The sequence below is a fragment of the Macrosteles quadrilineatus genome, unplaced genomic scaffold (assembly GCF_028750875.1).
Source record: "Macrosteles quadrilineatus isolate MER2022 unplaced genomic scaffold, UCM_ALF_1.0 Scaffold_2__2_contigs__length_208266976, whole genome shotgun sequence".
Taxonomy (NCBI): Eukaryota; Metazoa; Arthropoda; class Insecta; order Hemiptera; family Cicadellidae; genus Macrosteles; species Macrosteles quadrilineatus.
Genome location: NW_026542595.1, coordinates 29,142,560 through 29,169,190, shown reverse-complemented (window position 1 = coordinate 29,169,190; position 26,631 = coordinate 29,142,560). Strand labels below are relative to the sequence as shown.

The window sequence follows — 26,631 nt, the reverse complement described above, 5'->3', positions numbered from 1 at the left end:
TTCTTTCTTGTCTAGATCTTGTGAGTTTGTGGGTGGACTGTTTTACTATTTTAATGAATCTTATTCTTCTTCATGGATCAATCGCTGATGATTGTTGTCCATGATTGTTAGGAACTGGATGATTCATTTTCAAATACCCAGTACTTTGATAGCATATATGTGTATTATACTCAACAGTTTAGGAAAAAAATGTGAAAAAAATTATAGTGTCAGTACATGTTCTAATCCTCTTTAATAACAAAACAAAAGCATAAACTCTTAACACTGGCTAGTGATACATTGCTACTTCTTCCACACTGAGCACCTTTCAACGTTTTATAAGACGGATCCATTGCTTTTCTTCTGGTAAGAAGAAATATGATGATGTCTTACAAGTTAATTTTTGTGGTGTTTTGGTAGTTTTTTCAATCTTGAAATTGTACACAATAGTCGCCAAGAATAGTTTTGCTTGAAGGAGTCCAAAGTTAATTCCTGTAAAAAGTCAATTTAATATGAGTATATCGTAACTGTGTGTTTGAAATATTATATGGAAATACTAGCTGACCCGGCGAACTTCGTATCGCCTAAGTTATAGGTTTCCCCTAAGACAGACCGATGGAAAGAAAGTACCGTTACGTTTAATTTTCAAGATGATCTCGTTCGCATCGCTCAATCACGTCCTGGTTGAAGTTCGTTCGCTACGCTCACTCACCTTTGGGTTGGAGCTCGTTCGCTACGCTCACTCACCTTTAGGTTGGAGCTCGTTCGCTGCGCTCACTTGCCTTCAGGTTAGCTTGTTCGCTACGCTCACTCGCCTCCAGGTTGAAGTTCGTTCGCTACGCTCACTCACCTTTTGGTTGCAAATTAGCTGTTGTCATAAATGTAAAAGAAATAATAGTGCTGCACCCTGTTGGTAATCCTTGTAACTTTAATGCTATTGAACATCATAGAACAGAACCAACTTGTTTAATTGAAACAGCTGTTAAGATTCATTAATTCCATTTCTCATAAGGTTAACATGGGAAACTCCAGAGCCACTGGGGCGGAGCCCTTTTAACCCTTAGAGTGCCAGGCGAGAAATAAAAGTAACGCTCAAAAAATGCCGATGATTTTTCCCGAAGGTCGCGCTAAAAATGCCGAGCGCAATCTGGCGATTTTTAGGTTAAAATTTCGTAAAAATCGAATTTTCGATATTTCGACCAACGAAAATCGATGTATCGCATCTAGTAACTTTCGACTCAATGTTAATATATGGGTTAAAAGAATCCGAGTATCCATTCGGTTGTTATGACAAGTGTCCGATCATTACGAGACGTCCGGTCAGCCGGACGTTGGCACTTTTGGCTCGTTCTAAAAACGTCCGGGCGGCCGGACGTCGGCACTTTTGGCACGTTTTAAAAACGTCCGGTTCCCCGGACGTTGGCACTCAAAGGGTTAAGAATTTCGAAACGGGAAATAGTTTACGTCCGATTCGCATACCTACAGAATTTACACACCAAATTTCATAACGATCGGTGAAGTCGTTCCGGAGGAGTTTGCAGACAAACACTGTGATACGAGAATTTTATATATTAGATAAAATCATTAATTGCTTCATTATATCAACATACATATCATGAACAAGCAAATAAAAGTTTTACCATTATAAGGTAAGTCAACAGTTCAACTATAAGTTGTAGTAACAATCACAACATGTTTAGCCTATTCAGGCATTGTCAAGTAACCTCCTTGCCAAGAATGTTTCATCAAACTATAGACTCTTCAATCTATATCTATAAAAGAGGAACTATGTATGTGTGTGTGTATATATGTATATACGTTATGGACTCCGAAACCGCTTGACAGATTGTAATGAAACTTTCAGGCATTATTAAGCATCTTTCAAGGATGGTTCGAGTGAAGTTTGGTGCTGATCTGTCAAAAGGGCTAAGCCCCAGAGGGTTTTAAGTGGGCCAATGTCAGACTTTTTGATCTACAATGTTTACAAATAAATATAATTTAAAAGCAGATGTTTACTTTCACCAACTGTTTTGTAGGTTTGAATAATTACAACATTCTGTATTAGCATTAGTCATGATTTGAAATAGTGCCACAGTGTTTCTACAGAGTGCAGCACAGAAAACTATTTTACTTTTGAAGAAGTCCAAATGTATTAAACCCCAATCGCAGCACACCTGTGCACTTAACAACGTTTAAATTCTCCAATGTTAATATTAAAACATAAAAACCTTTATCAAAGTATTTTATACAATAAAAGGGATGACTTTTTAAAATTTGTGACAACAGCTAATTTGCAACCAAAAGGTGAGTGAGCGTAGCGAACGAGCATCAACCCAGAGGCGAGTAAGCGTAGCGAACGAGCTAACCTGAAAACAAGTGAGCGCAGCGAACGAGCTCCAACCTAAAGGTGAGTGAGCGTAGCGAACGAACTTCAACCGGGACATGATTGAGCCATGCGAATACTTATGAAGTTAAACGGGGCAAAGCCCGTGGGTACAGCTAGTATTCAAATAAATACACAAAAGATCCCTTGACAATGTCTGTAGGTGTAACATGTTGTAAGTTTGAAATTGGGCTGTTGACATTACAAAGGTACGTAGGTACCTTATAATAGGCTAACTCACAGTTCAGGGGCTACAAAATGAATTTAAGTTTTGATAAAAACAATAAGAAACTTTTTAGCCTGATAATTTGAATTATATAATTTCTAGCCAAAAAGACCAGAATCATTTACCTATTTGAAATGATTGAAGATATCAAGATAATTTAGATCAAAAATATTATTAAAGTAGGTAATACAAACCAGCACAAATGCGGGGGCCGGCTCCAAATGGCAGCCAAGTGAGAGGATGACGGGAGTTTATACCTTCCGGAGTAAATCTTTCTGGATCAAACACCTCTGGGTCAATATAGTGCTGAGGGTCATGATGTACAGCATACACTGGGATCATCACCTGCCACAACCGTGCATGTGAAATACGCTCTAAACAATCCAGCCATACGATAAGCCCATGCACAACAGTCAGGGATATAATGTATAATCTATTTATACAAATTGTCATGTCACTATGTGTCTGTATTGTCCAGTCCAGTACCGTAGTGGCTTTTGCTTAGAGTTAGATAGATGCGACACAGCGCTTGAAGTTGTGAAGGTTGGTGTTTGTCTGTTGTATGGGAAGATAATTCCATACATCAGCTTTAACACAAACGTGAAAATCCAAAACATTTAGAAAATATTAATAAGGAGAGAAGATATTTAATTTCATTTGTCCAAGGAATACGGTACAATGGTTAGTAGGCCCTACAATATGTACAAATATGTTACAATATGTACGGTACAGTATGTTAGTTGTTCACCAACTAATAAAGGATATTAAGAGTCTTCATCACCCTGCGTTTTGGGGATATGGCCTTGGGGGGAAGGTGTTGTAGACGGGAGGGTAGCGCGGAGTCATTATGCGCGCCATTATGAAAACATCAAAAACACACAACTACTAAATAGACGGTGTTTGTTACCATGTAGTCGGTGATTCATCTGCCGCCTGAGCCAAGTTTTGTAAAAAAGGCTAGTAGTGAAGAAGCCTCCGACAAAACATGTTAATTTCGTCCCCCGTTTTGGAGGCCATTTTTCAACAGATATTCTTGAAATTTGGTATCAATGTAGTTGACTAGTTATATTAGAGCTCTTATACCTCAAAAGGTTGAAAATTAAAAAAATAATTAGTTTTATAAGTGTTTAAAAGTGACTCAATTTACATTACTTTAAGTTTTCTTTATACTTATACTATTGATTTTCTTGGATATATCATGTATGAGGGCCCTAGAGAACCTACATTAATCTGTAAGATAAAAAGGTTTTAACATTATATCTTCACACATTCCATCCGGAGCGAGGGACGTCCAAGGCATGTTTTTATTGTTTTCACAGGGGTGAAGAAGACTCTTAAGCAAAAAGAGGCCAAGATTAATTAAAAAAGATAAATTAAATATAAAGTTGATGAAATAATACTACTTACCCTAGTAGCACAAATATATATTAAATACATATGAATAAATATATTTAAAATCTATTTTATATATCTCAAGTGTGTATTAATGTCAATTTTATATAATATTTAAAATATATTAAATATATATATAATATGTTTTTAAATCTATTAAATATTTAAAAAATATGTTCCAATAATATATTTTAGTGAATAATATTTAAATAAAAAATGTATTTAATATCTCTTCCAAACATCCCATGGGGCCTAAACATAAAAACACAAAATAATAAAGATTTAGTATGAAAAACACAATTATCAGTTGAGTAAATTGATTAAATAGTTCATAAAAACAAATTTTGAAAAAATTACTGGATAAAATTTTTTCAGTCGAGGTGGGTCTCGAACCTGGGTCCTTCGACTTATGAGCCTCCAACCTTACCTCTGAGCTACTTGTGACTGTTTTGTTAGCATTAGTTTTCAAGACGTGAAAGAGTGGCCCTCAGTTGCAATGGTTGCAATACTTGAAATATTTTTGATACTACAGTATAATATGATTCTGTTAATCTGTTTTGGCATCAAGTAGTTGAGTTGAATAGTGCTGTAGTGAATAGTGAGTAGTCTCCACGAAATCAAATACAGTAAACTACAAAAATTAATTTAAATACTTTGACAAATATTATGTAATTTATGGTATATGTAAATCAAATAATTATTTTTAGAACGTCATATACAACCGTAATTAGTTTCTTAAAAGGTCGGCAGTCACTAGCACCCTTTTCTAGCCAATCATTCGAGATTTCTATGATCACATTCATTGTCACATATTGCAATTAAAAAAATAAAACCCATCAACACTTTTTTTCGTTTGACCCAAATGTAGCTGACGAACATGTATACTGCCTCTTAACTATATGCTATTTTTGTCTTTACGTGTATGATAGAGTGACACCATTCAGAGTACGTATTTTTATTAACTTAATTTTAACGCTTTCAAAATAGCAATTATCATACAAAAAATGCATGTATAAATTGATAGACACTATAAAAAACAAAAAGATGCAAATTATTTATTTGCTAATTATAAAAGATTATAGGCTATATATTCTACAAATATAATATTATCTTATTAAAAAAATATCTGACGTGTTTCAAAATATATTTATAAATAATTTAAATATATAATATAGTTTCCAAAATATTTTATATATATATTAAAAATATTCTCAACACATAATTTTTTTAAATATTTAATAGGAAAAATATACATATAAAATATGTATATTATAGATTCTATACTTGTTTTATCAATAGATATTATGAATCTATTTTATATATTCAAAACTTATATTTAATTTATATTTTGCATTGCTTTTTGGTAATATTTAAAATATATATTTGAATATATCAAACTATTATTAAAGATATATTATATATATATTTTATTCGAGGTTCTATCAAATACAACTTTAAATATATAAAATATTTATAAAATACATATTTGTGCTACTAGGGTATTTCACTAATTCAGCAATAACTAGTTTACAATATAGGGCAGTACTAGTGAGAGTCCACTTTGTTAAATAAATAAGTAATATTTAGATTAAGAGTACATATTCATGTTACTGAAACACTATCTTGTCTACTTATCTACTAAGAAACTATAGTTATAATTGTTTCTAGGATGATTTTAAAATTATTTGCAACTATATTAAGTTTAGCCGCAAAAATGTATTCATAATCAGCAATTCTTACCGTAGTTCCTTTAGATATTTTGATTGTTCTTCCATCAATCTCAAGGGTGGTTGGTTTTGTGCACACCTTACCCGAGTTAAACAGCACAGGATACTTCCTTAGAACCTCTAACAATAAACATACAAAATAAATAAATGACCTGAACTGATAAAAATGTCATACATATCAAGCAGATTATGGGATGAACATTTTAGCAAACAAGTGACTTGATCAGGAGGGTTAAACAGGGATTTGTGTTTTAATGACAATTGTATGTTTATCAAACTTGTCTATTAAACAGATTACATACAATACTTAGGGCACAAATACTTAATAGAATATATAATGTGAGTCTACTTAAAAAAAAAATCAGTTACACACACTTACTATGGATTAAATTATCATAGAATACACAGGCAAATTTCAATCATACTTATTGCCCATTTTAATGAAAATTTCTTGTGTATTTGCATTAAACTGTGTGGCAGAATCAAAACTAATATCCTTATCGTAATGCAAACTTCTATAATGAGATCAAATGAACGGGTGATGCATCTATATACATATATATCCTTATATATAATACGTGAAGGCGATTTCTACAAAACACTACTCCTCTGTTAATAAAGGAAGGATTTTTACAAACGAGGTGTCATAATTAAGTATTTGTTGTGTAGACCCCCCCTTTCAACAATTCCTGCAATAAATGTCCTCGGACTTTGCCCCACAGGCCATCAAAATCCCAATGTATGAAGGAAAGATTTTGTTTACCGTACTTAACAGACGAATAATTTGTATTAATTGCAGCTGATCATAATACCCTACACACAAGAGAGTTTGTTTTCAGAGTGATTTAGTTTTTAGTTTCAATAAACTGGAGTGGAGTGAGCATTTGTTTTCAGAGTGAGTTGGTTTTCAGTTTCGATAACTAGAGTGGAGTGATTGATAACATCATCTTTGAGTAGACTTTTTTTAAGTCATCGGAAATTATGACTGTTATTAGTTTTGAAATAACGCCTGTAATACTTAGCAATTGCACAAATTCGAGCAACAGGTGCACTAGTATCTATATATATAATACGTGAAGCCGTTTTTGTTAACACTACTCCTCCCTTATTTGTGGACCAATTTTAACGTTTGAGGTGTCAAAAAAATTGTCTCAATTTGTAGTTTTGCAATAAGGTTTTAGAATTTAATCACGAACCTCAATTCTTGTATTTAATGACATATTATTTAAAATATGGAACCCGTGCGGCTCGATGAGCCGCATAGTATGAAACAACGTTGAGGAAAGCTTTGTGCTTAAATAAGAGTAACTGTATCAGCTGTATTATTCTTACAGTTTTAAAACTTTCAAAAATTGATTTTTAATATCTCAAACTGCATGATGAAGGTTCACATAAATTTCTGCTCTCAATTTGTTTTACATGATTACTTTTAAATGAATGCTAAACACTCTCCTTCAATTCGAGTGAACATGTCTAAAATACGTTGCAACAAAGTTTTTCCAGCATGGAGAACTGAAGACATTGTTGCCTCACTGATAATCTGTGTGAAGTGAATTCAAGTTGGGTCATTTTATTTCTTTGATTTGAGACATCCCTCTAAACCATAGGACTTTCTCCATATGGGAATCCTGAAAAGTGGGGTGATATCGACCATTTAATGTGTACCATTTTTGAGGTACACAACAAACTCTGGGTTACACACTGGTGAGCCATCATGTGCTTTGTATATAGCACTAACACCTGGAAATTGGTCAACTGTAACGTCTTTTAATGTGTCATATGTCAGTCAGAGTATGCCCAGTACCAGCACATTCTCACATTGTTCAGTAGAGTTTCTCTTAATACCTGTCCCAATGCTTTAAAGCTTGAAAGTATGATGCATTTATTTGTCCAAATAGGTAAAATAACTCTAGTATAAGATACAATGCTATTGATAACAATTTTAATTTTCTCTTATATTATTTTTATCTGTAAGTGTTACCTGTAAACCACGGTGGAAGGGAAATACATAAGTGTGCTATTCCCGTCATATGCTGACGTCACCCAGACTGCAAACAAAAATCACCTAGGTGCTTGTATTGCCATATAAGTATATATTTGTTTTGATTTGATTGTTATTGTTTTTACAATTTTTCTAGATGGTAAAATGGTGTTTGCAATCTGAGTGACGTCAGAATATGACGGGAGGAGCACACCTATGTATTTTCCTTCCACCATGCCTGTAAACATTTCTTGCATGTAATCATTTGATCTGACATTAGGCAGGTTTACTTTACCACCATGTGTATAGGCATATTCTTCATGTAGAAACAAAAAAGCTACCTACACTGAGTTTCTTTTTATCAACAGCTTCTTTTTTTAAATTTTTTCTGTGTAACTCTTATGGGAAAAAGTCAATCTATTAGTGCGCCTTGCGCCCATAAGAGTAAGAATTTTTAAATTCTAAAACTTTATTGCAAAACTACAAATTGAGACGAATCTTTTGACACCTAAAACGTTAAAATTGGTCCACAAATAAGGGAGGAGTAGTGTAGTGTTAACGGTAAAAAACGGTATACTAGGTGAACCCGTTGAAATCGACGGTTACTCTTGAGGTTTTACGTAAATTCAGCTAACTGCGATGGATAGAGTGAAGTTATTAAAATCTTAGGGAGGATAAACATAATTATGAGTAAGACGATAGTGTACCTTAAAAAACGTGGTTGATGAATTCGTTGAATTCAATATTTTCTGTCCTTTCATCGGCTTTAGGTTGCCCAAAAGGCTTTTCAGGAGTCTTACAATTGTTTCTTGTTCATGAATTTTGTTCATGTTAAAGCCTCTTCCACTATATGGGGAAAGGAGTTCATATAATTGGTCTGTCATCTGACGGAAAGAGTCAATATTACTAAAATAACTGGTTCTATCTGCTTTGGGAAAATCATTCAGATCGTATTTGGATTGTATTAGTGAATCACCATCTTTGGTCATAAAAATACAGAATTTTATCAGCGGGAGGCATGATAAATCTATTTCCTTTTTTGTATTTGATAAAAATATCTGATTCTCCAGAAAGTAGTAACATTCTTACTTCAATCCAAGCAATTTTAATTCCTTCTCTTGCCACATCGACCCATGTATTTAATCATCCTGTACTTACTTGCTAATTTATTAACTTATGGGGTAGTTTTTCAATGGCCATATCAATCATATAAAGCTGTGCATGTATTTCATGGATGGAATGAACCATAATTGTAGGAAATTTGACCAAAAACCTTGAACATTTGCGGAACCAAATCCATAACCTAGTCCAGCCTTGGTAACAAATTATGCAAATGCGATGAGATGTGATGGCACTGTTGTGTTTCCGAATGTTTTGTATGTAGTGAGGTTTAGATGCGTTGTTCGACCTAGCTAGATGTGTACATCAAAGTAAAAACCCTGTACTTATTTTTTAAATACTTGAATTGACATTAATTTACCTACTTCACCAAAACCATAGATGAAACATACTCCGTAGTTAGTCTATTCCAAAACATGTACACAGCTCTCATTCTCCTCATCTATGACACAATTTTCAACCCGATTATCGAGAACTTTTATACCAATTAATGAATTTCTGGTCTTCTTTCTTTAATTTAATAATATTCTTGAACCTTACAATATCTATAAGCTAACCCGATAAGGAATAACTAGGTGGCGTTCGCAGAGGCATCCACTAAATTGAGCGGAGTCATCAAGGGTTCATATTATATTGTCTTTGTCATACTGCAGTAAAAACAGTCGTTTTTAGTTCATGCGTTGCGGCTCTAAAGTAGCATTTTTACTTACTCTTTAGGGAGTAAAAATTGTTTTTAGCCTCTATGGAGTAAAAATCAGCTGTTGTCAACTCAGTCGTAAATTTCTATTGTAAACGATTGCATGTATCGAAATATGTATCGATTCATGCTTCGTAATCATTTTAGCCTACGGTCTACAGTCCCTTCCCATAGCATTTTAGCATTGCAGATACATTAATCCATTCCCACACTCAACATTGCTCACCTTTACTACTTCCACCACACCCTACGTCGTGGACCTGTTTCCCTCTCTTCCCATAGCACTTTAGGATTGCAGATACATTAATTTAATTGCCAAAGACAGTTCCCACACTCTGCACTGCAAGCCTTACTACTTCCTTCACCATTTCCTACGTCATAGACCTGTTTCCTTCCCTTCTCATAGCATTTTAGGATTGAAGATACATTAGTCTAACTGCCACAGATGGTTCTTACACTATGCTCATACTTTACTACTTCCTAAGCCACTTCCTACATCGTGGACCTGTTTTCATCACATTTCATAGCATTTCAGTATTTTAGATACGTTAATCTAATTGCCACAAACATTGCCCACACTCCGCACTGCTAGCCTTTACTACTTCTTTCACCATTGTCTATGTCGTGGGCACGCTTTCATCCCTTCTCATAGCATTTCAGCATTGCAGATAAATTAATCTAACTGCTACAAACGGTTTCTAGTTCCCACACTCCACACTGCTTATCTTACTACTTCCTTCACCTCTTATAACGTCGCGGACCTGTTTTCCTCCCTTTCCATAGCATTTTAAGATTGCGGATACCCTAATTTAATCGTCATAAACGTCATACTTCCTTCACCACGTCCTACATCGCGGACCTGTTTTCCTCCCTTCCCTTAGCATTATTGGATTGAAAATACCTTAATCTATTCGTCATGAACAAATCCCACACTCCGGACAACTTGCCTTTACTACTTCCTTCACCACTTCCTAAGTCACGGACCTGTTTCCCTCCCTTTCCATAGCATTTTAAGATTGCAGATACCCTAATTTAATCGTCATAAACAGTTCCCACGCTCCGGACAGCTCGCCTTGAGTACTTCCTTCACCACTTCCTACATCGCGGACCTGTTTTCCTCCCTTCCCATACCATTTTATGATTGTAGATACCTTAATATAATTGTCATAAACAGTTTCCACAACCCGGACAGCTCGCCTTGACCACTTCCTACGTCGCGGACCTGTTTTCCTTCTTCCCTTAGCATTATTGGATTGCAAATACCTTAATCTATTGGTCATAAACAAATCCCACACTCCGGACAATTCGCCTTTACTTCTTCCTTCATCACTTCCTACGTCACGGACCTGTTTCTATCCCTTTCCATAGCATTTTAGGATTGCAGATACCTTAATCTAATCGTCATAAACAGTTCCCACACTCCGGACAGCTCGCCTGGACTACTTCCTTCACCACGTCCTACATCGCGGACCTATTTTCCTCCCTTCCCATAGCATTTTAGGATTGTAGATACCTTAATCTAATCGTCATAAATATATCCCATACCCCGAACAGCTCGCCTTTACTACTTCCTTCACCACTTCCTACTTCGCGGACCCGTTTTCCTCCCTTCCCATAGAATTTTTGGAATGCAGGTACCTAAATCTAATCGTCATAAACAGTTTCCACACTCCAGACTGCTCACCTTTACTACTTCCTTCACCACTTCCTACGTCACCGACCTCAAGCTAGTGTCGTCATTTGATTATTTTATGATCCATACCGTTTTTGTTCTAATATCTGTAGAATAATGCTATTGGCTATTTCTTTATCTACTGCATTCAAAAGTCAACAGCTGATCATACGTATTTGTTTATGTGTCAAATACTGCTTCCATAAGGATTACATTGAAACTTTGAGACTCAGTGGGGTGGATTCCTGAGAGACTTTTTTAACGCCATATAGATGTTGGCACTCACCGATATGGTCTTTATCACCATGCAAAATTTGAAAACGATTGATTCAGCCGTCTAGGAGGAGTTTGCGTATTACGAAATGCATAAGAGTCGACGTATAAGAGCTTCGCTCGCTCCGCTTAATTATATGTTCCTTTGAAACTGATATGCACTGATTTCATCATTCCATTTTTTTTAGAGCAATAAAGCGTAGATTTTTTAACAACACATTGAAAACATATCATAAATTCATCATTTTGTTGAAACTATAAAAAACTTGCCATGTAGTGGAGAATCAATTCAAAATCATAAATAATAATGTGTAACAATTTTAATATTAACAGCTGGTTCATTAAAAGTAGTGTAAAATTATCCATATGGTCGTAATGTAAATAAAACTGCTGAGTGAACTTTAAAGGCCTCTGGGGCAGAGCCCCAAGGAAATTTACCTCGTTTCTCTTTTGAGCGCTCATCTACAGACCGATACCTTTCTTTAGACACCCCTACCAAGTTTCTACACTCAGCCGTTCTCTCAAATTAGCTGTGACAAAACCCCTGTTTTTCCTCCATAAGAATAACATGGAATGGGAATTTAAAGGCCACTGGGGCAGAGCTCCGAGGGAATTTACCACGTTTCTTTTTTGATGGCTCATCTACAGACCAAGACCTTTCTTTAGACACCCCTACCGAGTTTCTACGCCCAGCCGTTCTCTCAAATTAGCTGTCACAAAGAAAAACAGTTTCAAATTAATATATAGATAAGATAGATAGATAGATTCGGAAAAGTAGATTATACCACTGTTAAAAAAATCCCTGTCTGTAGTCATATCATACGCATAGGACAATAGCCTATCATATCCTGACCTGATATACAGGGTGTTTGTGAACTCTCTCGAAAAAATTCACAGGATTATTCCTTGGGTTAATACATGAATATTTTACATTATAAACATGGGTCGCCGGAGCCTCGTTTTCTGTCTGTCTGTCTGTATGTGTTTTTTTATAAATAACTTTATAACTCGAGTTTGAATCGAGGTACAAACTTTAAATTTGACACACTTGTGTATTTTACCGTGTTACACAAACATGCAAAATTTCATTTCGTTGACTATAGCCGTTTCAAAATGGCGGCCATCTAAAATCTTTGACCTCAAATTACATGAAAACCACTAGAGTTACAAAAAAAAACACAAGAATAACAAAATGTGGGAAATTTTATGCCAAATCAAATGACACCTAGATCTTAAAGATCGGACAACAAACAGCTGAGTTATAAACTTTAAAAAAAATTTATAATTTCTTTACTGGCTTTTAATTGTTATTGTTTATTCTTTAAAATCATCTGATCCTTTTTAAATTGTCACAACAATGTAAGACAGCTGGTTGGACATATGATTTTGAGATGATGATCACATGATTATTTTGAGTTATTAATTTTTTTAATAATTAATAATTTCTTTACTGGATATTAATTGTTATTGTCTATTCTTTAAAATCATCTGATCATTTCTAAATTGTTACAACAATGTAAGACAGCTGGTTTCCCCTAACAACAACATTTAGTTTTTTACTAGATGGTAAATGTATTAAGTGTCCTATTTTTACCTTAACTATTGAAATCTGTTTAAGGTTACGTAATGTACTCTGTATCAGATGATTTTAAAGAATAAACAATAACAATTAAAAGCCAGTAAAGAAATTATTAATTATTTAAAAAGTTTATAACTCAGCTGTTTGTTGTCCGATCTTTAAGATCTAGGTGTCATTTGATTTGGCATAAAATTTCCCACATTTTGTTATTCTTGTGATTTTTTTTGTAACTCTAGTGGTTTTCATGTAATTTGAGGTCAAAGATTTTAGATGGCCGCCATTTTGAAACGGTTACAGTCAACGAAATGAAATTTTGCATGTTTGTTTAACACGGTAAAATACACAAGTGTGTCAAATTTAAAGTTTGTACCTCGATTCAAACTCGAGTTATAAAGTTATTTATAAAAAACACATACAGACAGACAGACAGAAAACGAGGCTCCGGCGACCCATGTTTATAATGTAAAATATTCATGTATTAACCCAAGGAATAATCCTGTGAATTTTTTTGAGAGAGTTCACAAACACCCTGTATACCAGATTGGTATTTCTTCATGTACTGTAGCTTAAGGTAGTTATTTTACTTAAAATTATTTTACTTGAATCACCATCACTTTTTGAAAGTTTTAATTGTAATTAGTTTTATTATACCTTATGAATGTTCACAAAACTCCTATCTACATTGTACTCCTATGTACATTGTACTACAAAAAAGATGTAATGAGTTAATAAAGAATTTGAATTTGTAATTGTATGGTAATTAATTTTGCCAGACACCACATTTTGGAGATATTTGTTGATTAATATGCACACTGTGTCTACATATGGTACCTAGCATACGGTACCTGCTACAACGGTAACCTGTCAGAAAAGTGATTGTTAAGTCTCTAGAAACATGGCGGATTTTAACAGTTTTATATTGTTTTGTTTATAGTACCTATGGTGAAAAACATCATACTTTACTCAGCTGATTTGTGTTTACCGTACTTGTCGATTTAGTCTTGCAAGAGGGAACAACAATACTCATCCGGTATTGCTACCAAATCTAGTCTTTAGATTGGTCCTGCGTTCCTACTACAGTAGCCTATATTCTAACTGTTACAAAATAACCACATTTATTACAGTATACCTTTGAAAGCTCTATCTAGTAGAGGTAAATTCATCAGTGTATCATAATCCAGGTCAGTTTTCCCCTGATACGCCTCAAACAGTTCTTGGTAAAGATTTTCTTGGATTGAAGGATTTAAAGCAAGTTCATGCATCAAATTTGAAGAGGGGACAGAGGAAGTATCAAACCCCCCAATAAAAAATGTTACACCATTGCGAATTATCTGTGTTATTTTATCTTCCACTGTAAAAATAGTAGCAATAGATTAGTGAACATGAATACAGCATTACTGTACAAATTTTACACTTAAAAAAATTAATACATAATAATTTTGAGCATCTTCTTTTTAGTTTGTATAAAATATGATTATTTCACCAAAATATTTTTAACTTACCATTCTGACCATTTAAAAAGATTTGTAAATGCATAGACCTACTTTTTTCTGTTTCAAAGGTTTCAACAAATAATGTAAAAGTGACTTTTGATCTAAATAAATAGTACACCTAAGAAAATTCTCTGATTCATTATCTCCTAAGATAACTTGATTTTCTAATTGGGTTTTTATTTATTTATGTTACACTCATCCTGAAAATATTATCTAGTCTATTATACATTAGATGGACTATTTATACTGTGTATTTACATTTTATTTGTTAAGTGCATGTTTAAGTATGTTGGAGTATACCTTATGACTGCCAGGTTCTTTAAGATTGTAGATTATTGAAGCCCAATGCCCAATGTACATTTCGCCACATGTGTGTCATCATAGGAGCAGAGTTTGTAATCACATAACTTAAAAGCACAAAATAATACTATGCTATTTATTTATCGGTATGAGGACGAATAATGGCGCAGGCGTTGGAATCTGCGCCTCCGGTCTGCGCACCACTCTCGTGCGATCAGTTTCCAACGCCTGCGCTGTTAATTGTCTGCAAACCGATAATGATAATAAATATTATTAGGGGTTTTTTTAGTGCTTTTAAGTGATGTGATTACAAACTCTGCTCCTGAGGATCATACACATGTGGCAAAATGTACATTGGGCTCCAATAATAATCTACAATATTCAAGAACCTGGCAATCTTAAAGTAAACCAACATTAATAATTTGTTCTCAAAACTGGGAATACCACCTATGTTTTAATGATATTCAGCTAAGGTGTAGTAAGGGGGCTAACTAAACTGTGTAGAAAGCTACTCAGATTCAAACAGCTAAGTTTACAAAATAAGAAGTTGATGTTTGTAATATTTTTTTGGTGATAAACCAATAAAGACAACCAAGTTATGTGTCAACATGTAATAATATTTCAAACAAACTAAATGTAACAAATAATTATTTTATTTCTACTTACAAGGTTTATTTAAATTCAAATAATAATGTAGGAAATCATTTCTCTTAATATTATTTTTCAGCCGAACATCAACAACTTGTTTTACCATACTTTCAACAAAGTCAGTCACTTGTTGTGGTATATAGCTGAAAAAACAAGAGTTGTCAATTTGATAGAGAGAAAATAAAGAATATATATACATATACATATTATATATATTAAATTTTAAGGACATGACATAGAAAAGTGGTTTGGGCCTACACATTTAACGTAGAGACTTTGAGATTATATTATTCTTAGTTAGAATAAAGTTAGTTGGATTCTGTAAAAGATTTATTTTGAAATTGTAATAAGATAACTTAATATATAATCCAGATTTATGTAGGTCCTAGATGTAGGTGGATAGATCACACTTCAGTCTAAAGAAGCGGACTTCACTAAGCAGATTCCACATATAGTGGCGTAACCAGTGTCTGACTGCGCCCCAATGAAAGTATTCCCTGTGTGCACCTATTTGTAGACTCATTCTCCCCCCCCCCCACAAAACCTCCAATGAAACTAACAACGACATTTCTCTTTACTCCCACACTTCCTGGATACTATTTCACTACACACAACATTGTACAAGCTCTATTACAGTATTTCAAGCAAATAAGTCCAAAATAGGAAAAATAGAGGAACAAACCTATGTATACCCAATTTTTTCAGAAATGTGTTGGGGAAGGTCCCCTAATGACTATATGATAGGTGAGAATAAAATCACTTTGCCCCTCGTGGGGGGGGGGGGGGGAGTGGCAAACACCCTAATTTGCTTGGTTTTTTGCTCATAACTTGTAAACTGTGTGTCCTAGCTTACATTGTTTTATGATAAAAGTTAAAGCCTATTAAATTTGCAACAACTTTGGTTCAGTGTATTATCAGTGAAAACGCATAGTTTCATAGATATCCGCGCTCAAAAAGATTTAATGTTCGGAAAAAATTGTTCGCCTCACATTTTTTTAAATCTTATTTTTCTCCTTACTTGTTATTTTCTCAGAAATATTGACTTAAAGAAAGTTGTAGAGATGATAGAAGAGTAATTATGTACATCTTATTTGGCTGGATAACAATTGTAACAATCTTACTAATTATTTCAGTATATTTCATCCACATACTCAATATTAAAATAAATCTTATCACAAAACCTCAAAACCCTCAAAAAGACTACTAGCATAACAAAAAATTGCCTAGCATAAATAATTTACAATCTCAATATATAATAATAAAAAATTTAAATCTTAACAAACAGACAACATTTAAATGATTAAAAATTAATGAAATAATTAACTAACTCGAAGGGGTGAAAAAAGACGTGAGCGACTATGAACTATACACCACCAGCTCATTCTACCGCGTCGCTGGAAGGGTCGTGAAACAAGCAACTGCGCCGATCCTCAAGACCACGTCGCGTGGCAGGAAGGGAGTGTAGAATTACACTAAATGATATTCAAAATACAAAAGAACCATATTTTTATTTAATTCTTAAACACATCAACATAAACAGAATATTTACTTTCAAACTTAATAATAATAAATCAGCTGATGAATTAATCACTTACAAATTTAACTATCTAACACTTTTCCTCCCTTTCTTTCTACGCAGATTCTACAGCTCCCATTCATTGTCTCATCTGGTCGGCATGCTTTCTTTTTATAGCACCTCCACAAAGTACATCATATAAATACAGTCCATTTTTATTTTTCACCATTCCAGCTGACCAACCATTCCCATGTTCATTCTTAATCCACACATATTCTCCTTCTTCAAAAGTTCAAACTTTCTTGTTGCCTCTCCCTTGTTCTTTCCAAAGCTTCATTTCCATCTTTTTACAAAGATTAGGTTTCATATTGTCAAAAATTGTTGGTAGCCTACGACCGAGAAACAATTCTGCTGGAGCCCTACCGGTTGTTTTCTGAGGCGAGTTTTAGTAGCTAAAAAGAACATTTTGAAGAGCTAGCACTCCATCTCCTACCTCCTGCTTTGTTGTGTAGAACCATCTTATCAAAGTACGGATTAGTCTTTCATCAAACTTATTCTCATACTTGCAAAATTCTGCTAAATTTTTCAAACGTATTACAAATTCTGAGAGGCTTTCAGTATCTTCTCTGATGCATTTTTCAAACTCCATTCTAGCTGAAAATATAGTCTTTCTAGCTTTGTATACTGACCTGAAACCATTAACTAGTTCTGCTCACATAGCTTGATGTACTTTAATTCAAAGGCAGTAAAAAGTTTGAAACTTTTCGTAATGGTGTAGGACCCACATACGCAAGCAAAAGATCCCTTCGACGATTCTCTGCTCTATGAGAGTCTTCTCCCAATCCTTTTACCTTGCATAACAATAGAAAATTTGTTTCATAATCGTCCCACCTACTAGACTTGTCATAGCTTTGACATTTGAACTTTTCTATCTTTGATTGTAATGTATCTTCTTTAGTTTCATACTTATCTTCTTCGTTGAAATAACTATTTCTTCTGTTGGTTCGTTTACTCATCGTCGCCAATGTGAATTTAACAATGTAGGGGGAAAATAGAGAAGTTTGCACAAAACATACTTTTGGTCGATTTTTCGACCACGGGGCGTGCTCTCGTTTTATTTAATTCTTAAACACATCAACATAAACAGAATATTTACTAACAAACTTAATAATAATAAATCAGCTGATGAATTAATCACTTACAAATTTAACCATCTAACAGGGGGGAAAAAGAGTCGGAATGTACATCAAGATATCCGTTCGATTCCAACCATCGTGATTTATGTTTTTGCGTATCTCCTTAAGTTGTTTTCTCATTTTTATTGTCAACCGGTGGTAGGTTGACGTTAACCAGGGGGGGTGTAAGAAAGGAAATTTACCCTGTACCCATGGTGATCATCTACACAGACACTCTGTTCACATTACACTTAGTCGACCAGTTGAGGTAAACCGAGTTGAACAGTAGTATGAGGACACGAGAGGAAAAATCTAGGAGATTACTGTGGGCTACAACGCAGATCAGAGTGCCTGTGTCTGTGCGTGTGCTTCAGGGACCATTAGCACAATGTAAAAAATATAATTAAATTTATAAAGATGTAAAACAATCAAGTCATATAATTTGTTATTAACTCAATCTTTTAATTTTCAATTTTCTTTTCTTGTAAATTAAAGTTGCAAATCTTTTTTTTACTACTGTGTTGTTCTTTGTTTTTTCAAAGTTCTTATTTGGTGTTGTCACCCTTTGTAACTTCTTTGTTTTCTAAATTGATTTGTTTTATTACACGTTTAGTCACACCTGTAGCAGTATTAAGTAGGAATGATTATTAGAAATGTGAATGCGAGGAATGATATATGATAGGGCTTGTGGGTGTAGAGGAAAGTCTTGAACTATGAGCTACATTGTCAATGATTGCTGTAGTATAGCTTTTCCTGGAAGACAGCTTTATGATCTACAAAACACAAGGGAGACAGGAATTCAGCGATTGTTTAACATCTTGAATCCGTCTCGGTTAAGGAATATCTTATTCTACATTTAATGTACCTATTAATGTTACCAACATGATTCAACATCCTGTACCTTTGTAGCAATAACGACAGCTGATGTTGTCTTAGCAACGAATTTCGATTATTCTGGTTATTGGGTTTTAGAGGAAGGTACACCAATTGTTACTTTCTAATAAATTATTTCAGTCTTACTTACTTAATTACTTAATCTAACTTATACGGTCGTAAGTTTATTTGAAATTTTTACAAACAACCATGACCAAACCTTTCCCCTTTGTAAGCCAAATCATAGTGATGGAAATAATTGTAGCCAGGAGATGTTGTGATGCTGTAGTTTGCCACCTGAGATTAGTTCCTGCCAATGTTTATACAGTTTGTTGTCCGAAAAAGATCTTAAGAATTTATTTAGATATTACTGTATTTCATAAATTAAAATGTGAAAAATTGTACTTACTTTACTCCAAAAAAGTCTCTAAGACGTTGAAAATGAAATATAAGCATTACTTTCCATCGGCTTTGCCAGTTTTTGGAAAAAAGTTTAACCATCTTATGATACATGGCATCAGGGTCTTTGAAACAGTTGCTCTCGATCCCATAAACAGTGTTTGAAACATTCGTCATCATGAAGAGATGGGCCAAGTCTAAAGCCTGTGAAGAAAACATTCAGATATAATTCCTTCCAGGGCTATGGACGGATATATCTGTCAATCTTTGTTTACTTTCTGGGCTGAAAACTTATATATCCGTCCCGAGAAATTTCTTTTCTGGGATAAAGACGGATATATCCGTCCAAAAAACGAATTGATATACAATGTTTATAATACGGTAATAAACATTACACTGTATTATAAATGGGTTATTTTGTTTTTGTGGTTGGCAATAATAATTGCCGCAGCTGTTTTGGCTATTTTGCACCATAGAGTGTGCGTAAGTAAATATTGCTGCCACTTCACACATGGTTGTTAGTGAGTGATTTTTGTGTTTTGTACTTTATTTTTATGTTATTGAGCTAAAGTTACTAATTCAAACGATCTGAAATTTGAAGATGTTATTGAGATGCTTAATAAAAGTATGTCTGAGAGGAGTTTTATACTTGGCGGTGAAAATAATAGTAGGGAATGTGATGGATATGATGAACCTGAAGAACAGTCTTTACGTAGTGGAAGTCTTGGTGAGGAATGGGATTGAGGACATGGGAGCGGAACTGAGTGGTTTAGATTTACTTCAGAATTGTTATGGATAAAAAATAAAACAAGGGAAGGAATAGCCTAAGGTTGACGGATATTTCCGTCTGCCGCCCACAAGAATACTCAAGATTATTGGCAGTGTTCATATTTTGTGATTATCACTGAGGGCGGCAGACGGATATATCCGTCCACCATATATTTTTTGCGGGCTAAAGACGGATATATCTGTCAAATCAAATTTTATTTTCTTCATAACTTTTGTACAAAAATTAGTTCAGCCCCAAGGAAAATCTTTTTATGATCCATGAATTATTTCAAGTGAAATAAATACAAAACACAACCACTTTAGTTTTTAATTTTTTGCAAAAAATAATTAAGCTCCAACCCTTCATTTAATTTAGCCCTGGAAGAGTTAAAGTAAAGCAATATAATATGTCACTGTCATTGATAAAACATCAACATATATTTTTATACTTCATAATCAATTTTCTTATGAAGGTTTTGAAAACTTTTATGGAGAAACATGTAATTATCATGTAGGTCTTGGGCTGGAGATGTCTCTTTTATAGCTTGGCATTTCCACTTCATTCTTGGTCTTCCAAGTGGTTGTTTACCTTATTACTCCTTGGAACACACTTTTAAAAGTTGATGTTTCTTCTCTCTACCAAGCATAGCCTGCCTATCCGAGCCTTTTACTTTTGGAACGCACCCATAAATCTGGGTATTTATACATTTCTCTTATCTCTCTGTTCTTTTGTATCTCAACCTCCGTTATCTTGAACTGGTTTTCCCAAACTTAGCAATAAGGGTTTTGGTTATTTGGTCAGTTCCCAAGTTTCAGAACCATACTTAACCATACTGGGATAGTTATGATATGGGATGAATCGATTTTGGTTCCTATACTGACACCCTGGAGCTTATTCAACAGTTTTCTAGAGACCTACCTTGGTTGACATTTTCATTAACAACCAAAATATCGGTATTCCCATATACACACTTTTAAACATCAAGAAAAAAAGTATCATTACATAACCACTTTATATCTTAAACGATTAAGCAATAGTTTGCTGACAAAATATTTCCCAAAAATGAGTTAAAATATCATGGCATAAACACGTAGATTGCATTTACATCAAAACTTTATTATGCGCAAGTGTTTGAAATGTACAGTTCAAAACACATTTCCTGATAACGGAGATCCTTTATAGTAGGAAAAATACATTTTAAAGAGTAATACAGTAGTATGTAGGCAAACACCAATGATCAATGCAAACACCAATGATCAATATTTTTGTAAGCAAATAACTTATAACTTAAACATTTTAATGGCAGTTAGAAACCAGCTGTCAGTTAAACCACCACAGAAACGACTTTAAATTGTTAGCGTTGGCTGCTATAGACATTAAAAAAATTAAAACTTAATAAAAAAAAGTGAAACCCTAAAATAAAATTATGGCTCTGACATTCCATAGGTCTCAAAATTATCTTTCTTTCAACACAAGAAACTCCGTCAAGTGGTTGATTCAAAATCATGAAATGAAAGAAACCCTGTCACGTTTTAATATATACTAGAGGTCGTCAAGTGGTTTAAAACTCAACCAAAAATATGTAATGTACCAGACTTCTCTATTTTTACCCTACTTGTAAATAAAAGATGTGATTGGAATACCTTCAATTTGTTTTAGAATTTCTGTTTATATTGCGTTGTTATTTTGTCACCAGCATGGCAACCCATAAAGTCCATGTTAATAGTTTTTAAATTTAAAATTCATTGTTTTGCTTTTTTTGAGCCTATCTTAATTTATGAAGGGATTCTGCACATCTACAGGAAAATATCTTTCCAACAGTATGCGTAGATTTTCTCTACAATGCACACGAGCTGAGAAAAAAGGTTTTAAAGAAACATGCTTGCCTATTAATATATAGATGAAGAGGACAAAAGCATTAATTTACCTACCTACCTCAAAATCTTGATCCATGTTGTCTTCAATATAGCTTTTAAGGTGAATAGCAGTGGGTTTCATGAGCTCGTACATGTCTTTCAGCTTAGACTTGGTGAGTCCATTTATTAAAGCGTTTCGAGCTGGCTTCCATCTGTTAAATAAATTGTTTTAATTACAAGCCTGTGTAGAGTAACTATATGTCAATTCACAATTTATTAAGAAGAATTACAGAAATGGAATAACAAGAAAATTGTTGTTATTCCATTTTTGTACGTTTTTCCACAGATGTTAAATGTATTAAGATACACCGCAAGATTAAGATTACAACAATAATTTTGACTTATTGCAAAACAAAAAATTTTACTCACTTTTCTCCACCCACAAGAAATGAATTGTTAGCCATGAATGGTTCAATCTTCAAACTAACTTTGATTTCGTTGTCAGAAAAACTTGAAAAATCTTCAATTAAAATCTTCTCAAAGAGGTCAGGATTTCTCACTAATAGTTTTGGAGTTTGAAACTCATACACTCCCACTGCATCATGATTCTCATATTTACTGAAACAAAAAACAAAATTAAACAACAAAAAAGCGTGATGCAAGGAAACTAATATGAATGAATGAATACCAACAATTTTACTTTGCGTTTCACCCTGTAAAATAGTTATTTGTGTAACTAGAGAGCAAAGTGGCACTTTGCTGCACCCGAGAGCAACGTTTACGCACTCGCCTGCGGCTCGTGCGGAATGATCTCGAGTGCAGCAAAGGTCTTTTGCACTCATGTTACACATTAAATTTTTCCTACAGTCACAATAAAGCATATAAATAATTAGTCTTTCAAACACTATACAACACGTTTTTAGGTTCAGCTGGCAACACAAATAGGTGCCCTAGAGAAAGTAGTCCCCGTATCAGTCCGCTATGTTTTCCTCGGCAAGCAATGTGCTCCGGGACTTGAGAAAATAGTTCCGTATATTTTTGTAAATTGCAGTGGTTTCCTTGCCTAAAAAAATGCTTTAAAAGTATTTTCTTGTTTATTAAGATCGTAGGAATGTTTTAAAAACGTTAAAAAGAAAAGTCCAGAAAGTTCAGAAATACCGAAAAGAGAACATAAACTATAAACACGAAATGACAGGTTAAATCGTAGTTATAGTAGTCAACCAGCTGCTCATTATTATCTTTAAGTGTTGCCAACCTATTTCCAAGCGTACACGGATTACGTGCATAATAGAACCACGCTGTTTTGTGTTATTTCGTTGGAATCCTGATGTGCGCCAAAGTATAAACCGTACGACAAAGTATAAATATGCAGCAATATTCAGGCTCTAAATATAAAGGCTATAAATATGCAGGCTTTGTACTATAAACAGTACAAGGAAGCCAACTTATTTGTCAGGTGACTGTAGGAAAAGTTATGTGACATAACTAGAAGAAAATAAAAATAGACACTATGATTTCAGATTGCTAATCTGTATTGAACAAAATGTATTTTTCCCCGCACGAACCCTGCATGGTTCATGTGAATATTTGTATATAACTCATATGCAGAAAGTAAAGGTTTTTTAAACTGTGAACTGAACTGTGTATCCAAACTCACAGTTTTTTTTCTGGCTATAGGTAAATTCGCTTAAATAACTTTTTTGTTCTCCACATTGTATAAAAGATTCACGAAAGGTGTGTTTTCACTCACACCTACTTCTACATAGGCATAAAAATCCCTTACAAGGGATTTAATTGAATGGAAAACTTCATTAAAGAGGAGAAAGAATACTTACTTATACACTGCAGTATATATCATTCCAGCATTTCTCTTGTCCAGAATTAAATCAAGCATGTTACCAAACAAGAATATTGGTGGTTCTTGCAGGATGCCTTTCTTGGTCCAGTACTTGTAGGTGTAACTGAAGTATAAATACACTGTGGTCAACAAACCAGCAAGCAGGACCAGGATGAGTTGTATCATTTTGAGGCTGTGAGGCTATATGCAATGTCATCAAAGTCCTATAAAAAACAAAAACACATTAAGGATCAACAAGTTCCGCAATACAATTTGCAAAAAAAGTTGAAAATTGAGATCTGTTCTAATCTTTGAAATATTACATCAGGCCCATTCGGGAATATCACACTTCTAAGTATTTAAATGGAGCTCTTCAGTGAAATTATTATAAAAACAATAATATATATCCAATTTTCCCACAACCTACAATATCAATAAATACCCCCGCCGCATCAAACCTGCAGACTAAGCGAATTTCCATTTGCCTGAATTGATTTTTAATTGAATGTATTTAATTAACATTGGTTTATGAGTAGGCTTGCTGCTACAGGGAGGGTAAAAATGTGTGTTTTTTAGTAAAATAATAATAGCTTAGTATAAAATAAATAAATTATTTTATTTACCAAGTTTGATCAAAATATATCCATAAACTAGCAAACTATAGTTCGGCCGCTTAGAAAACGACCTGCGCGCTAATGCTAAACCAATGCTGGAGGAGGTCGTTTTCTAAGCGGCCGACCTATACATCATTTTACAACATTCTCCGTAAGAATAACATAGGAATTTTAAAATAACGATTTTTTGAATTTTCCCCGTAACCAATAATTGTACAAAAACACTTTGATATACTAAATTATTTGTTTTTTAAGCTCTTTAAAAACGTCTGGAGAGAAATCGGGAAATTTTGTGTTTAGAGGGTCAAAAATTAGAAAAACCACTTTTAACCCCATAAAACCCCCAGTAAAACCCCGTTCCCATGCTGGTTTGCGAACTCATTAAAGTTTATCCCACTTTACACCTTCAAACCAAATTTTATCAATTGATAGTTCACAAACACCCTGTATAAATCTATATATACATATATAAAATTTGAACAAATGGTGTTTTTGGCCTCTGGGGACATCAAAATGAAAAAGTAAATTGGTCCCGGGCCTAAGTCTTACCATGCCAACTACGGTTATAGCTACTTCCCTATAGGGAAATTCGCTAAAATGTCATCACATCCGCCTTATAAGTTAGCCAAGTTTTCAAGAAAGATGTTTTTGACTATAAATGCTAGGTACAACAGTGGCTTATTCAGTAGTTGCTGCTTAGGCCTACCACTTGAATATGGCTTGTTCTCAGATTAATGCATTTTTGGTCTTAAATTTGTAGAGAAAAATTTACACCTCTAATCAGATATTTTGTTAGGTAGGCTACACTTTACTTAAACTACTGTAGTTACTTCATTTTTGAACATTGAAAAAATTATAAAATTTATACGCATTTATAAATTAAGAAATAATCTGCAGTGTTGTTAAGATATTTGTAGTGTTTGCTCGTTATTTTCTTCTGACGCCCCAATCAGTGATCTAACACAGATAATCATAGGGTAAGGTAGTCAAAATCAAAGACTGATACTAATTGTCTAAAATAATACAAATATTTCAAAGCTTTAAATTCATTAAAAAAATTTACTATTGCTGTAGTAAAGTTGTTAATTTTTTGATTTATATGTGATTGTAAACACGGTTTCTAAAATACTTTACAGTTTACAACAAAGAAAAACACTTTAACCTACCTTTAAGATATGCCACTACACAATAATGGTAGTCACTATCCAAGTCACTATCTCCTGTTCTCAATATCAAACAGTGTGTCTATCTCCATGAGAGGACTTTGACCTTGTTTTTGAGTTCTTATCTCATTGTTTTTATCATGATCCAATCCAACCTTCCCCTTTCTAGGACTATTGCCAAATTTCCCAATCAAAATACTTTGTTTTCCCTTCCCTAAAATACCTACATTGTATGGTCGTCATTTCATAAGAAAGTATTAATGTATTAAAGTAAAGTATTTAAAATTTTAAATTCAGATTCAACAAAACATTAACTTAGAATCACATATTCTGAATACAATGTACATCATTATGGTCCTTACAATTTGTATGTGTGTGTGTCTGTATAAGTGGATGTGTACAGACCTACAGACCACATAACTGTGGTCCGATTTTGATGAAATTTGGTATGTAGTTACTAATTCATAGTAGCCTATTTCCAGGTGTTTTTACTTTTTTTTAAATTTTGATTCTTAATGGTGATTTTCCCATAAAAACCTATAAAATGACGGAATCAAAAATAGCCTGAACAATTTTGATAAAAACTTAGCTATGTTGTAGCTCTAGCCCTATAAATTGAGAACAAAATGATGGAACTCCCATTCCTGTAAAAATTACGGTTCAAAAGTAATTGTAACTTATGTTATTTTCCCATAAAAAACCCATAAAATAAGAGAAAATCAGATTTTTGAAAAAAAATTTTGTATTGATTGAAATTAGTATGTGATGGTCCTTATAATTCCTTATAACATAGTGCAACCCCCCCATCGCTGTAAAAATGTCTGTTCAAAAGTTATTGTGACTTATAAAAAGGTTGTTGACAAGGTAATGGGGTAAATTATTTGTCAGATTGCTGATCACCGTTTATATCTTTTAAAAATCAACTTGATAAAGATTTATATAAATTAACTAATTTAATTT

The 26,631-nt window shown here is 33.8% G+C and overlaps 1 protein-coding gene across 1 annotated transcript; it reads right to left on the bottom strand.

Moving 5' to 3' along the window:
- Positions 1-213: 213 nt before the first annotated feature.
- Positions 214-25,773, bottom strand: LOC128985768 (probable cytochrome P450 6a13). Its single transcript, XM_054405623.1, has 10 exons — positions 25,675-25,773; positions 23,893-24,118; positions 22,487-22,675; positions 22,137-22,269; positions 19,443-19,636; positions 15,488-15,612; positions 14,158-14,379; positions 5,721-5,827; positions 2,783-2,933; positions 214-471 (listed from the first exon to the last, which is right to left on the bottom strand). Exons 2-10 carry the CDS (start codon positions 24,078-24,080, stop codon positions 308-310), a joined length of 1,473 nt encoding a protein of 490 aa, XP_054261598.1. The 5' UTR covers positions 24,081-24,118; positions 25,675-25,773; the 3' UTR covers positions 214-307.
- Between the last annotated feature and the right edge of the window lie 858 nt (positions 25,774-26,631).